Source organism: Taeniopygia guttata, chromosome 1, assembly GCF_048771995.1.
Source record: "Taeniopygia guttata chromosome 1, bTaeGut7.mat, whole genome shotgun sequence".
Taxonomy (NCBI): domain Eukaryota; kingdom Metazoa; phylum Chordata; class Aves; order Passeriformes; family Estrildidae; genus Taeniopygia; species Taeniopygia guttata.
The window spans coordinates 85,200,277-85,215,391 of record NC_133024.1 but is presented as its reverse complement, the minus strand read 5'-3'; the positions used below and the strand labels follow the sequence as shown (position 1 = coordinate 85,215,391).

Sequence of the window (15,115 nt, the reverse complement as noted above, 5' to 3'; positions counted from 1 at the left end):
TCATCATTCACCCATAATGAGTTTGCATTTGTAAATAGCATTTTTAAAGCTCATTTCAGCATTGTAAGAGGCAAGCTTTTGAGGTGCTGAAATTTAAAAGTAAGGTATAGCTGTATAAATAGTTAAGGAAAGAGCTCACCGAGACTTGTCTCTAGTCTTTGGACCACAGTTTGTTTGATAATATGACCTAGGAGTCCTAGGATGTCATATATCTGTATGGGACCAACAGGCATGCATTAAAGGATTCTGATAGGTGACACTGAAAAGTGAGGCTTTATTTCAAAAATAAAAAGCTGCTGCCTACTTTTGCTAAAGGTGTCTAGGAACGAATATAAATGCATTCTAGTTATTAATCGCTTTCTTTAGCATCTTAAAAAAAAAAAAAGGAAGTCACAACATACATTATGTATGCTAACACCAAGTCATGCTTGAGAGAGAAGATGGATTGAAAAATGAAATTACAATATTAAAAAATATCCTAAGAAACCTAAGAACTTAACTGGCAGAGGAATTGGAATTTGGAAAGAAACATTCCACTTGAGCTTCTATAGATTTTTTTTTTTTTTTATGAGAAGGTTCCTCATCTTTTTCAGAAATACACATTTATTCTTTATAGGCAAGAATAATAGTATTATAGAATTTTTTAGGTTGGAAAAGATACCTGGATGTCATCTGGTTCAATACTACTACTCAAGCAGGGCCAAGGATACTGTGCAAAATACTATACTTCCTGATTTGTACTGGTGATCTGAGTTCTTTCACAGTCTGCTGATTTTTTTACAATCCAGTTGTGCATAATGCTGAGGAGACTTCACCACATGACTGGGATTTGTCTGGAAAATAAAACCAGTCTCACAAAATTACTATCTTAAGCAGTATTTCATACCCATATTTTAAACAATCACATCTTACTAATGCGTTGTTAACGATTTTTTAAATGAGGAGAATATTCAGACTTCCCAAAATGTCAGTGTAATCTGAAAAACATTACTTCAAAAGACTTGCCTATCCACTAAGTATGTGCCACTTAATATACCATTTTCAACCACACAATTCTTCAAAAATACTATGTTTACTGCAATTTATGTTTGGATAATCTTAACCAAATTGTTGTCATGCTTAATTGAGTTTCTGGTTTCAGTGGTGTACTGAATAGCTATTTTTTTTCCACATTTTTTTGTGTACTTAAATTACTAGCTTTGGGAGCTGGGAGAGATGGTTGGGTTTGTTGGTTTTTTTTCCAGCAGATCAAGAGTGTATAGAACTCTTGAAGACTTTGGTTTTCATTTCCGGTGTTAATTTTTTGAATGGAAGCTTTGTCTTTGTGCTAGTGTGCTTGTGACAGAATATTTTGGTTTATGTGCTTAAAAGCTGAAAATCAGTTTGTGGTTTTTATCAAAGCTAAGTGATTTCTAGAGCTTGAACAGATTTTTTTATTACAAAAAACCAAAATGGCTCTAACAGTAATCTAAAATAATTCCCCAAAAAATAGTTCTCTGTGTATACATGCCCTTTTCTTTCTGTTTGTTTATAACTAGTTAAGGAAAATCACATCTCCTGATAAAAGGACAGCTCCTTCTGATGATTTGCATATTCCTGCAACATTCATGCTGTGTGTGGCAGTACAGTTCTGTTAACAAACAAATAATTACTGTAATTCAGTGGGAGACAGCCTGCTGGATTAAAGGCTTTGGAAATAGCTTTTCTAATGTGAGCATGGTCACTCCCATGTATACTCCTAGTTAATATTACATGAAATCTGTAAAATCTTTGGTAGGGCATTATATTTTGTGCTATTGAGAGGATGTGGCTCAGAATTTGAGATAACTGTCTTGGGAATGTAAGTGAAGTATAAATTGAGAACAGTTAAGAAGGAAATGCTTGAAATTACATGTAAATGTGCTTTTGTTTCTAAAAGATGTGTTATTTAATTACTATATGTTTCAGAAATCATATTAAAAAGTATGAAATGGAAAATGAAATCACACCCAATGGAATAAACAGCTGGAATGAGGAAGAGGAAGAAGAAAGTGACTATTTTGGATTTACAGAGCTGGAGGAGATTCTTCCCATACGGAAACAAAATGGGATTCAATCTCATAAAGACAGCACTGCCCTTTTTAATGGACACACACACACTTCTACCAGTGCCTTAAAGACACAGGATTGCTTGGTGCCCTCCGGCAATGGTGTTGCAGGCAGGTTGTCTCCAGGCCCTGTGCAGGAGGAAGGGAAGACTGACAAAGGCATGGTTGACTTTAGAGACTGCACAATGCAGCAGTTGCAGCAAAGCAACAAAAATACAGACTTTTCCTGGAGTCCACACAGGACTATGAGCAACTCATCCTCATCTTCATTTTTGCACAGTAATGCTAAAATAAATGGTGCTCACCACTCAACTGTTCAGGGGCCTTCAAGCACAAAAAGCACTTCTGGACCTGCTCCTAGCAAGGCAGCTTCTTTACCTGTGTCCAAACCTTCAGATTGTAGTTTTATTTCTGACTTTTATTCGCGTTCAAGACTGCATCATATATCAACATGGAAATGTGAACTGACAGAGTTTGTCAACAGCCTGCAGAGAAAAAACAGCGGTGTCTTTCCAGGAAGGGAAAAAATTAAAAAATGGAAAACAGGCAGGTCTGCACTTAAAACTGACACAGGTAGATACTTGTTTAAGAAGGTTTATGTTAAGAAGATGCCTTGTATCTTCGTACATTAAATGTTCAAATGAGACTACATAGTTTAGTATTGAGTATTCATATTATAGTCAGACTATCTGGAAAAACTTGATGACTTTGGTGCAGTGAACACTAATGGATGCAAGTGCTTTTGGCTTTGTTGGTTTTTTAAAACTTAAAATGTTACTTAATGTGATACTCTGGTCTATATTCAACTCTTCATTGTAGAAATAGTATTTCTGACTTTACCAAGATACCTGGATTGATAAGGGAGAAAAATACTTTGTATATCTGAATACACAAATCTGTAGTTGCTGTGTGAAAATCTGGAGGCGGGGGGAAAAGAGAAGAAAAATCCTTACTGTTCAGCACGAGCATTTAAAATATGAGTAATATTTGGACGTGAGTTAAAATCTAAATTTTTTTTTGTTAGTTAGAGTTTTATATAGCTCTGCGTCTGTTAAAGTGGGTAGTAGTGTCATAAAGAGACTCTTGAACCTGGCTTCAAGAGAAATATTTAATGTCATTGCAACAAGGGCCAAAGTGAAAAGATGTAGAATTAATTAGAGTCAAAGTGTTACAGATAAAATATTTTGCATCTTTAGAATCTCTTGTTTACAGTCTTATTAAATTAAAAGGTTAGCTCTGTACCATTAAAGAGATTCTGACTCCTGTGCTGTAAAATTGCTCACTTGTAATCATATGAAAATATGCTTGAGAAATTGCCACATCAAAAAATTGTTAGATAATAAATTTACTTATTCTGTGTTTGTGTTAGGACACCCCAGTTATCAAACATGTTAGCTTATGAACTACTTAATTTGTATTTTTTTAAATCAGAATGTGGTATAAGCTAATATATTTTTATTTTCTCTTTGATTTGGCCTAGAATATTCAAATAGTTAATGCCTGTAATTTAGTTGACAAGAAGCAGCTCCTTAACTTGATCGCTTGATTTGTAAATACATCATTATAAGACAGTCCTTATTTTTCAAATAATGAGTTCAAAATGTAAATTATTAAAATGAAGAGGATATTTTTCTGATTATTCAGTAATTAACTCAGAGGTTAAGTGGAACAGTTCACTTGATGTATTGAAATATATTTTCACTGTTACACTTTATGCATTGTTCAAGTTAAATTTTTTTGTTAGATATTGCCACCTTTAGTAGGTCAGCTACATAGACATGCAGACTTGAACTTGTAGAAAGCATTTCTAGTATTTTAGGCATGTACGATTTTCAGTGAGGAATCACCTTGCTCGTCTTCGCTGAATGTTTGCATGCGTCTAAGTACAGCAGTGACAAAATCCAGTTGTGTGGGACTTTCAAAACTAATTGTGGTGTGTTTAATGAAGAATAATGGTAGCTCGTAGTGCAGCTAAACTTATATTTTTATCTTGCGAAGCAGTCTTCTGATGAACAAAAAGGAGTAAAATTCTCTTCTGATTCAGTGTTAACACAGCACAAGTAAGATCAAGTTCCAACAATATGCCTTGTTAGGGTAAAAGGTGTTAATTATAAGAAAATAAAAACCAGAAACTCTTAAGTTAATTCATTGTTTAGGCTGTTTGTCTACTGCTTATGTTTATCTTTCTCAGAGTAAATACCTTCTTGGTGAGAGGAATCAAAAATATTTATGGTTTAGAGGTGGTAAAAACTAGATAATAAACCTTGATGACTACTGTGAGTAGTACCAAAGTGTATAAATTAGGGTTCAAGTTTTCTATTGGTGTATCTTCATACTAGGTAATGTGTCTGTTGCGAGCTCAGCCAAGCCACAGAGCTGTATAATGCACGTGGATATGGATTGCTTCTTTGTGTCTGTGGCTATCCGAAATAGACCAGATCTCAAAGGTGAGTATTTTAAGTCTATGTGTTACAGTTTACTTAGTTAAGCCTTTAAAAAACCAAACTTGCACAATTATAAAATTGATTTGGCGTATTAATCTTTTTTCTTGCATCTTCAGTAGTTAGGCCATGCAACTTTCGTATTCCTGTTTATTTTCTCACAATCCAAAAGCAAGTGGAAGAGAGAACTGGAATTCTCCTTGCTATCTCCTTTCAATATCTAAAGTAAGAAGAGAGAAGTTAAATCTGCAGTAACTATTCTCTGTGACATTGTACATAAACTTACTCAGATTTCAATCTACCATATTAGAAACTGGAAATCAAATTCCAGTTACATTAAAAGTGGGGTATGGACATTGTTTATTAAAATAAAAACAGATAAATTAAACAAAATAGGATAGCCTAATATTCTTCCTGAAGTAGTTTAAGAAGCTTTGCTTAACTAGAAAAGTGGAAAGGTTGAGGTTGAGAATTAATTGTCTCTGATGCATATTTTTCAAGAGAAGTTTTGCTTCTCATTTCCTTTCCTCTCCAAGCTATTACACATGAGCTATTATAAGACCTGGAGAATTCAGAAACAATTTGGTTGGCATTTAGAAGTCTGAGTTGCATGATCATCCTTAAGACATATGAGAGTTAGTGGAACACCTTAGCAAATTTTGGTGGGTTTGTTTTCTCACAGTGTACCATTCAGAAGTGGAGATCCTAGTTCTGTGCAAACACTGAACTACAGGGGTGCACAAGTTTGAAGACTTACTGCAGTGGTGACCATCTCACACTCCCAGCTCTCACAGACCCTGGGAAAAGAGTGAGATGCATATATGGTTCCATTACTCTCTTCTGTCTAAAGGCAGGAGCAGCTGTATCAAAGATTCTTCTGCTATGTTTGGTTCTTTAAAACTTGATTTCCTGCCAAGTTTCAAATTCCATTACTGGAACATAAAGAATGTAGGACTTTCCTGCAAATACTTTTTCTGTTCCACAGAAGTTTGCCAAACTTTTCCGTGCATAAATTAGCTTGGTTTGGAAACACCATGGAGGTGTTGATATTGCAGAATAGTCAAAAGTTTACTAAAAATTTTGGTTTTCACAGTTAAAGTAAGTGGAACTAAGTGTTTTGGCATGTATATATTTTTCTGATATACTTAAGCTAATAAACATGTTGAAGTATTTAAAATCAATCCAGTGTTTGCTGTATCTTAAACTAATGAATCGTTAGGTCATTGGTGAAATTTCACAGCTTCCATTTACATTTTTTATTAAAGACAAACTAGTATTTACTGTCTTTTCACTTGTGAAAAACTTTTCTTCTTTACATGTGACTGCAATTAAGACAGGTTCGTTGTCAAAATTCCAAGGCCGTTTCATAGCTGTTCCATCTTTAGTGCCTTGAGAGCATCTAAGCTTGAAAGAAATTATAAAAAGTAAATTAAAAATCATTATGATCTTATCCTAATTGTGCTGTTATTAAAATGTAAGCTATTACAGGTATTGACCTATAAGTATGTGCATTTTTTCTCCACAGGAAAGCCAGTAGCTGTTACTAGTAACAGAGGTACAGGGAAGGCACTGCTGCGCCCTGGTGCAAACCCCCAGCTTGAACAGCAATATTACCAGAAAAAGCTATTGAATGGCAAAGCAGGTACAGATAAGTCTGTCTGTATGTATGTTTTTAGCTGTTGTTATGGAAGATTTTTTCTTTAAAATTATTCAGAAAGTGTACCATGGATAAATTTATTTCTTTCATGTGGGAGATTTCAGAAAAGAAATTCCTTTGGACAACAGAGTGCTCTGTGGCCTCAGCAATAGCAGGACACTGTGGCTTCTTGTTAGTTAGTTAGTTTACCCACACTTTGCTCAGTGTGGTAAATTCTTTTAGAATAATTTCAGGTTTTACTCATTTTCTTGAGGTTGAGTGTAAGATAGAATGTTAGTAGTTATTTAAAATAAAAAATAAATACAGGTTATCTAGGATCACTTTTTTCTCAGAAAGTCAAGTATAGATAAGAAGGTGAAAAATAAATTTTAAAAGTCTACTTCAGAGGTTTTTTTCTGTAAAAGTAGTAACAACAGCCCATGGCCAGTGAGAAACTGATTGTTTGAAGTTGGCTTTTGAGCTGCATATGTAGAATATCTGTGTACAATGGGTTAATTTGGGTGGTCCATAGAGCATTTTAGGTCTCTGGAAAGTCTGTGCAATTTTAATGAATTGTTAGTTTAATATTTTGTTTTTTGAAAACCAGGTTGTCTGTTGTCGTTTGAGAATTCCATACTTGCCTGCAATAATTTAGAAATGTGTTACTTTCTATGTCCTCAAGTAGTAGTGTACTAATATAAACCAAAGTTTTATTAATAAGTTTTATTATACTGCCTGAACTTTATTTAGTATGAGAAAGTATATTGCTGAATATTGGCAACTTAAGTGGCCAGTAACAGTCCTATTTAATCATCTAGAAGTGTAGTTCTTGCTACAAAGTTGGTAAAAAGTGCATATGCAAGGGGTAGCTGCTATTAAGTTTGATTTAGACTTGGAAATTTAATTTCTCCTTTGCCCTTTTGTCTAGGCAGTTTTTACCAAATTTGTGATACTAAGTACTGTTGTTATAAAGTTTTCACCTCAGTTTTTTATTTTGGTGAGACAAGATGGGGCAAAAGACAGGTTGTTCTTCCATGGTTGTCTATGAAACATTAGTACTTTGGAAATTGGCAGGTTTTTGGGGGTTTTTGAAGACATTCATAGAACCAAGGTATTACTGGAACTGATGCCATTTCATTTGTCTTTTTTTTTGTTGTTTAAGAACACTTCAAAATTGAGGTAGAATATATGTTTGTGGAACTCACAAGCTTTTAAGGACTTTTCAGTATGCTCTAGACAGAGATAGCTGTGGTCTTTATGGAGTTGGATTTTCTGTAGTAGAGCTTGTGTATGAAGTATTTATTGGTAGTTCAGTTTATGCAGTGACTTGTTAACTTTTATTAGGGCCTTAAACTGGATAAGGATGTGACTATACAGCTGAGTGGTTTGGAGAGTTAGGTGATTGAATTACAGTTTAGCTGATACGTAGCATGTTCTTTTGATTGACAAATTCACTAGTATCTCTTCTGCTGTATTTATTGCTTAAGTGTACAGCAGCTTTCAACCTCATTTGTATAACAAGCTCAGTTTCTTACTGTGGCAGCTTTTTCTGTATATCACACGTTCATTTCTTTAACTTCAGCATCCAGTCTCAACTGGCTTGCATGCAGGCAAGCAGCTACCTCTTTCTTTCTTGACACTTAGGCTGATTGTGTAGCCTGTTGTTTTGGTGAAAGGATTTTTTCCAAACACTCTTTTTATAGTCGCAGTTTCATTAGCTGCCATTCATAATATTTTTGAGTCTCTATTTATTTTATCTCCATGTGCAATTGTGTTGCCAATTTAAAAAACCCAAACCTGTTGTTTCTGCTTGCATTTTCTCATGGTTTGTCTTCCTTTTGGGGTAAAGAAATTACAGTTAGTTATGGTCTTAGATGTAAAGGTGGTGCTAATTAGGCTTTTCAGACATGACAGTATCTTAGAAAGTGACACACTTCACAGCATGTATTTAATTGTGCCATGCCAGAGGAAAATACAGAGCAGTAGGCACAAGCATTACATGCAAGAATGCTTTTACAAAAATGTCAAAAGTACGGAATAGTGAATTAGACTGTTAAAACAGACACAATGGGGACATGTTATATAAATGAAATAGAAAGGTAGTTGGGAGGAGCTTAGAATATGAACATATTTTTACATCCATGCTTCAACATGTAACCCACTTCAATTTTTGGTGCTTCATACTTCCCAGGCTGTTCTCTGATATTGCCTTCTCCAGATCTTGCTTATTTGAAAAAAGGTTCCAAATTACAAACCAACCACGGAAACAGAGCACCTCACCCCCTCAAAAAAACGCCTAACAAAAATACAACCAAAAAAGCCACCCAAACACAAAACCCCAAACCCTTGTGAATCACTATTGACCAAATACTGAAAATACTGAATTCTGCTGCTTCATTTACTTCTTTTTTTTTAATTACTTCTTTAGTGATACTAGTTCCTGACTTTGATCTGCATTGCTAGACAAGTATCTAGTGTCAACAGAATCTTCAGTCTTTTATGAAATACTTTCTTTTTCTTGTATTGATTCATCTAAAAATGCATAACTTTTAAATTTAAAAACTTGATACCATTCTCACCCTAAATCCCCAAATTGGAGATAGGCTTTCTAGATAGTAGAAGTTACTTCTCTACATACATGCCATCTTTAACATCCATGTTCTAAAGATAAAAGATTAACGTATGTTAATCAGGATTCATAGTTTGGGGTCTCTTCCATGGCCAGGATGCCCAAGATGTGAATGTTTTCTAGACTTCCTTTCCCTCAACCCTAGAATCTCCCTTCTCATTCTAAAGAGCAGCAGATTTTAACCATCATATTAGTCACAGATTTATTCTCAGCGATTTCTTTTTCACAGACTTGGGTCCTGGCCTCTGATTTCTCCATCCGTTGCTCCACATTCACCATGTGCCTGTCTAGTTTCCCAGCTTTTGATGAGAGGTTCTCTACCTTGCCTTCCATTGAGGACAATGTGTTCTGCATTGCCCTGAATTTCACATGAAGTGACTCCATCAGCTCATGGGGGGATCTGCTCAGCTGCGATGTGGAAAAAGCCGACGAATCCAGTGAAGATAGACAAGATGACAGCATCATCTCAGGCCAGGGCACAGGAAGGCATGGACTAAAGAAGTTGTTCTTGTCATTCTTATCTTTATTTGGGGCATAATTTTGCTCTAATTTTCAATTGCAGACATCTTAGGTAACTTACTGAGCTCATCATAAACTAAAATATTTAAGAAATTAAAAAGTGCACAAATTGAGCAGAAATTCTGAATAAAAGCAGTTTTCCACATGAGTTAGGCCCTCCCCCTGATATCTCCACTCACTCATTACACCACTTTGTCTGGTTTGGTAGCTACTCATATGTGCACATAGCACCAGGTTTCCTTTCAATCAGATTGTCGGTCTGTAAGTTGTTAGTACTGTGGAATATAGTTAGGCATTGTGGCACTCTAATGAACTCCCATTTATTGTATTATGAAGGTGTATGGTATTAAATAGACTACAGTAATGAAAAAGAACTGTGCAGTGGATTTCATTTTAAATAAATAGAAGCATTTTATCTATATGATACCTTGTTGTTTGATTCTGATGGGAGTTTGGGCAGGCATAGTTGTTTTTGTGTCTAGTGATTTTTTTCGAGCTGATTCATGTTTAGAGTATAGCACGGATTTCAAGGTTTACATACTGTGAAAACCCAAATAGAACGAGAAATCTTTTGCTTATTTCCATTATTCAGTGTCATGGAATTCCATCTAGTACCTAGTACCCAGTGGGCCTGAAGGATCCTTTAAAATTTATTTAAGACTATATAGTAAAGTTTTATAGAATTAGGGAAGGTCTGTCTCATTTTAAATCTGAGGTTGCGGTACTTATAATTGCATCATTTTGATCCAAGATAAGTTTGTGGTGATATTTGAAAGAAATTGACATATCCTAATAAGGGAATTATTAGTAAGTAAAAGCAGAAGATACTTCAGTTTCTATTCCCATAAGAGCGTTAAAGAAAATACAAGTTTCTAGCTAGTGTTTTTTATCTCAACTAATTGGCATTCTGGTTTTCACTTCTTAAAATTCACTTAGTGGTATCTAGTCTATTAGAAAAATAGTTTTAAGTATGATATGAGGTGGATTTATATTCTATATGAAATTTCAGTATTCTGATATCAGGGTGCATTTTGTAAAAAGGAATATAGCTAAGTGTCTTCCTGTTTAGTTGAGTAGTTGTTAAATAATTTTTATTGTCTTGTATTTGTTGGCAGGATGTGGTTCTAACAGTTAGCCATGTGTGTTTGATCATTTTTATGGTCAGTTAAGCTAAGATCATTCTTATTTTACAGTATGGTATATGTAGACACCAATGAGCTGCTGTCTAGTGATTTTTCTATTAATATTGTTCTCAGTAGTATGTACAGACCTATCCAGAAAGATATTACTGGGGAAGGGGTCTGGGTTTTTTTCTGGACCACAATATGAATCAATATTATTAAGAACATCTTCATCAAAAGAGATAAGAGTATAGAAGTTGTATAAAATAAAATCCATTATTTTTATTTTATTTGCATTCATTCTGTCGAACTCTAAGGAAGAATAACATATACAACTTTTGTTTTTTAAGCAGAAATTAGAGTACCTGATCAGTTGGACTCATCAGTCTGGGAGAATACGGATTCCACACATGTGAATGGAGCCGACTTCAATCTCACTGTTCTGTCCATGGCTGAAATAGCTTCTTGTAGTTATGAAGCCAGGTAGGTCAAAGTTACCCAGTAGTTTGCTTGAAAGTCCCATGCAGATAGGCATAAGATGCCAAAAATAGTGGTTATTAGTGTCTTTGAATTTATCTAGGGAAGAAGTTTCTGTTCAAAAGTTGTAATTATATAGGTTGTTTGAATTTAACAGAAACTCCTCCCTGTGGATGCTGCTGCTTGGTAGATGCTGCTCAGTAGCTCTCAACCCAGCCTAGGTATAACTTGAAATAAATCCTCTGAAGAAAAACCTTGTGCCTTTCACTGTGATATTCTTGAATTCATGTTATCATCATGTCTTTGTGTCAAAGTTGCAGTAGAATTAATGATACATTCTGAAGGTTTTATTTCAAACAAAAAGTGTAACCATTAAAACCATTTTTTGCAGAGACTTTGCTGACCAACTCCAATGACCTAACTTACAAAGGTTTAGAATATGAAACAACTTTTATAAATATAAGCACAGTGTTCGAAATACAGGGGGTTTTCCCTGATGGAAATAATACTCCAGAAGTTACTTCTTGGTTGTAAGCTTTCTTAAGCTTGCTAGGATAGACAGGCTTCTATTTGTATCTCAGAAAGACTTAATTTATTAGCAGGAGCCTAATTAGGTAAGTTTGCACCTTGGAATATAACATCTCGCTACCTTAGTCACTGTAGTATATGTGTAGTTTTAATTTGAAACATAAAATAGCAAGTATGCTTTCTGGAATCTTTGTCTTTAGCATTTTCCTGAAGGGAGATTTCTCATGCTGCATGGCTTAATAATAATACATAGCTTGTTCAAATATTCTAGTTGCAGTTATTTTTTTTAACCTGTTAAATTTCTACCTTCTGTTGACTGAATTCTTATTCCCATTTTTGTGGGAAAAGACAAATAATTAAATTGAAAGTACTCCCAGTGAATTTATGGAAAAGTTTGCACTGTGTTTACTTGGGGTTTATTTTATTATTTCATTTTAGACAAGTTGGCATAAAGAATGGAATGTTTTTTGGCCAAGCAAAAAAGTTATGTCCAAATCTTCAAGCAGTTTCATATGATTTTGATGCATACAAAGAAGTTGCACGGACAGTATATGAAATACTAGCAAGGTAATGTCTGTTTGTTTGCATAATCTTCATGGTAAGGTTATCAAGCATATTTTGTTTGCCACTACTGAGTGCTATTACTAATTTTGTATTTTTGTCTCCCACTCTTCAACTTCAGTGAAGCTATTCCTGTTTGAGGTTTTTCTTTGTAGTATTTTTGTTACTTTGAGCACCATGCTTCTGGGCATTCTTTTATCCTGAAGCCAAATGCTGTAAACAGTCTACATCTTACTTCCAAATGAATCACTGTTAAGTTTTTTACTGTGAGAAGCAGATCCTTGCTTAGAAGGGAGATCCTTCCAAGAGATGTTTTTTGAGTAATTTAAGAACAGGTTATCAGAGTAACATCTATTAGAAACTACTTTCTGGTTTAAAATGCACTTGAAATAAAACTGGAAATTTGTTATTTTCAGTGAAAAACAAGTATTCAACTTCTTCTCTAGCTGTTCCTTTAAAATCAAAATGCATGTTGAAATTAGTCTTACATTAGTAATATTACTGTAATTTGCTGTTTTAGCACTTTTAATATCTAAGTGATGTGTAATACAAAATAGGCAGTGCCACCACAAAAGGAAGACTTTATTTGCTACGTATTTGTTTTAACAGATGGTGAGCTGTTGCTGGTGTTTCACCTCCTTTACTTTGTGTTGATAGCTATACTCATAACATCGAAGCAGTCAGTTGTGATGAAGCACTAGTAGATATCACTGAAATCCTTACAGAGACCAGACTGACTCCTGATGAATTTGCAAATGCTATCCGCACTGAAATCAAAGACCAAACTAAATGCACAGCTTCTGTTGGGATGGGTAAGTAACTGCATTTCTGTTTACAAGCATTGACTGCTTTTGTCCATGTATCAAAGCTGAGTTTGCTAAAACTCCTTAGTGTGTTTTTGGAATATGTTATAATTTACATTAAATTAGTGTGACTAAAAATGCAATAAAATTTTCATAACTGGAAGGTTTTAAGCAAAAATGTATAAAATTTCCATATCAGAGATCACAGGATATTCTTCTGAATTGGAAGGGACTAGCAAGGATCATCAAGTCCAACTCTTAAGTCAACAGCCTGTCCTGCTATCACTTCTCCTTTATCTGAACACTATGCTAAAATTCCATTCTTACATTCATTTTTATGAAATTCTTCCAGTAAATTGTTTCCAGTAAATAGAAAAAGAAACACAGATTGTGTTCCTTAACGGAGATAGCATTAAGAGTTTATAGGCTGACATGATTTTGCATAGTTATTAGAAGGTATTGAGGGCAAAGATTTGTGTGATTTGTAGTACGAATTGTATACTAAATCACACATCTGAAAATACTTCCTTGATTTGTTTCGTCTTGGCTGGTTCCTTTCTCCTTTCTTTTTGTTCCTAATTAGTACTAGAGTTGAGTATCTGTACATACCTGTACTGAGTGTATATAAGTGTGTGAAATCCACTTGCGAGACAAGCTGAAATTCATGACTCCAAGGAGAATTCTTCCCTTATTAACTTTGCAATTGCAGTTAGCACTACAGTTTAACTGCTGTTAAGGCAAATAAGTGCTGGCTGGTAATTTGAAGGAGACATTGCAAATATAGATGAATAGATTTCATTAAATTCTTGGTAAAAGTTAAAGAATTTGACTGTACTTTCTGCATTTTTTCTTTGAATGTTAAACTATGGCATTCTACTTGAGAATTGACAGAAGTTACCACAGACATGCTTTAATTTGTTGTTTTTACAGGTTCCAATATTCTGCTGGCCAGAATGGCAACTCGTAAAGCAAAACCAGATGGACAGTATCACTTGAAACCTGAAGAAGTGGATGATTTTATCAGAGGGCAACTTGTTACCAGTCTTCCAGGTATTCCTATCTTTTAGAGGGTATTTTGCCTCCTATTAAACCAACTTCAGCTACAAATTTGCATTCTAGATCAAACAGGATTGGCTGCTGTTATTCCCTGTTTATGATCCAAAATGTGACAGACAGTAAAGACATATGGCATCCACCTGTATGAAGACATATTGATATTAAATATTTAAATATTAATAGAATAGTAAAAGGTTTCTAACATAAAGTATTTCCTGGCATGTAACTCTATATTGTTATTTAGTACACATAGACAGTGTACCGTGACACAGGCATGGTGCAAGAAGTGCTGAGTAAGCACTCATTTGTGCTTTCAGTGATCAACTGACCTCAGTCTGCATGTATACACATATATTTAGTGTTAGATATTAAAAAATAGTATCTGTCTGTTGAAGATAAAAAAAGAGGGAGGGACAGTAAAATACAGGCAGCCGTAGACACTGAAATAGAAGAGTGGCAGAAATAGCATCCATAGACAGGTGCAGGTTTGCCAGAAATTCTTGTTATGTAACCCTCAGTGGCCAAACACTATTTACAGCACAGCTGTGCTGTAATTTCTCTTTGGCATAACTTACAGGAGATATTTTTCCTCCAGAGTATTACTCATATAGTACTGTGTTTTGACTTTAACATTTTAAAGTTTTCAGAATTCGCTTTGATGTTCATAGCAAAAGCATTTTAGTATTTGTGTTAATAATACCCTCTCAACAGAGAAACAGATTATCAAGAATAGAATCTGATTACCTAAGATTTCCAATTTTTGCTGACTTTGGTAGTGTGAGCTCATAGGATTAATATTTTCTGGAAGTAACAGGCCACCTCTCCAAAACCCAGAAATATACTTCAGTTTATCACACTTACATATGTGCTGTTGCCATGGATACCTACAATTTCCAGTGCTTGGTAATTCAAAGCACAAGTGATACAGGTATGCTATTACTTCTACCTGAAATATTATTTTTCTGCCTAGGAAGCAGTGCAACAATGGTCAAAATATTTGGTGGTTTTCATTTAGATTAGATCACTTGCACATGAGGGGAAAACATATTACTTGTTGGACACTCGTTTTGGACTGAGTTGTTTGGATTCAGAATGATATGATCATAACAGGCAGACAATTTCCAAGCAGGATTCATTCATATTTTACCCAGAAATAAACAAACATTCTGTAGTGTGACATCTTAAACTAAATATGTGAAGCAGATTAAAGATACATTGATGATGACAGCAAAAGTTTTCATTCAAACTGTTTTATGG

General features: G+C 34.7%; 1 protein-coding gene across 6 annotated transcripts in view; it reads left to right on the top strand.

Annotated features, from left to right (window-relative positions):
• The window catches only part of REV1 (REV1 DNA directed polymerase), a 55,479-nt gene that overhangs the window by 23,312 nt on the left and 17,052 nt on the right, over nucleotides 1-15,115 (top strand). For 2 of the 6 annotated variants that reach the window (XM_072932556.1, XM_030278425.4), the window contains exons 6-12: nucleotides 1,948-2,660; nucleotides 4,427-4,534; nucleotides 6,054-6,170; nucleotides 10,784-10,916; nucleotides 11,877-12,005; nucleotides 12,657-12,811; nucleotides 13,733-13,852. In XM_072932556.1, the coding sequence (XP_072788657.1) occupies nucleotides 1,948-2,660; nucleotides 4,427-4,534; nucleotides 6,054-6,170; nucleotides 10,784-10,916; nucleotides 11,877-12,005; nucleotides 12,657-12,811; nucleotides 13,733-13,852 (1,475 nt within the window). Of the gene's footprint in view, nucleotides 1-1,947; nucleotides 2,661-4,426; nucleotides 4,535-6,053; nucleotides 6,171-9,066; nucleotides 9,365-10,783; nucleotides 10,917-11,876; nucleotides 12,006-12,656; nucleotides 12,812-13,732; nucleotides 13,853-15,115 lie in introns of those variants that run through there. The other 4 variants (XM_030278432.4, XM_030278445.4, XM_030278449.4 and 1 more) reach the window with 4 other exon arrangements.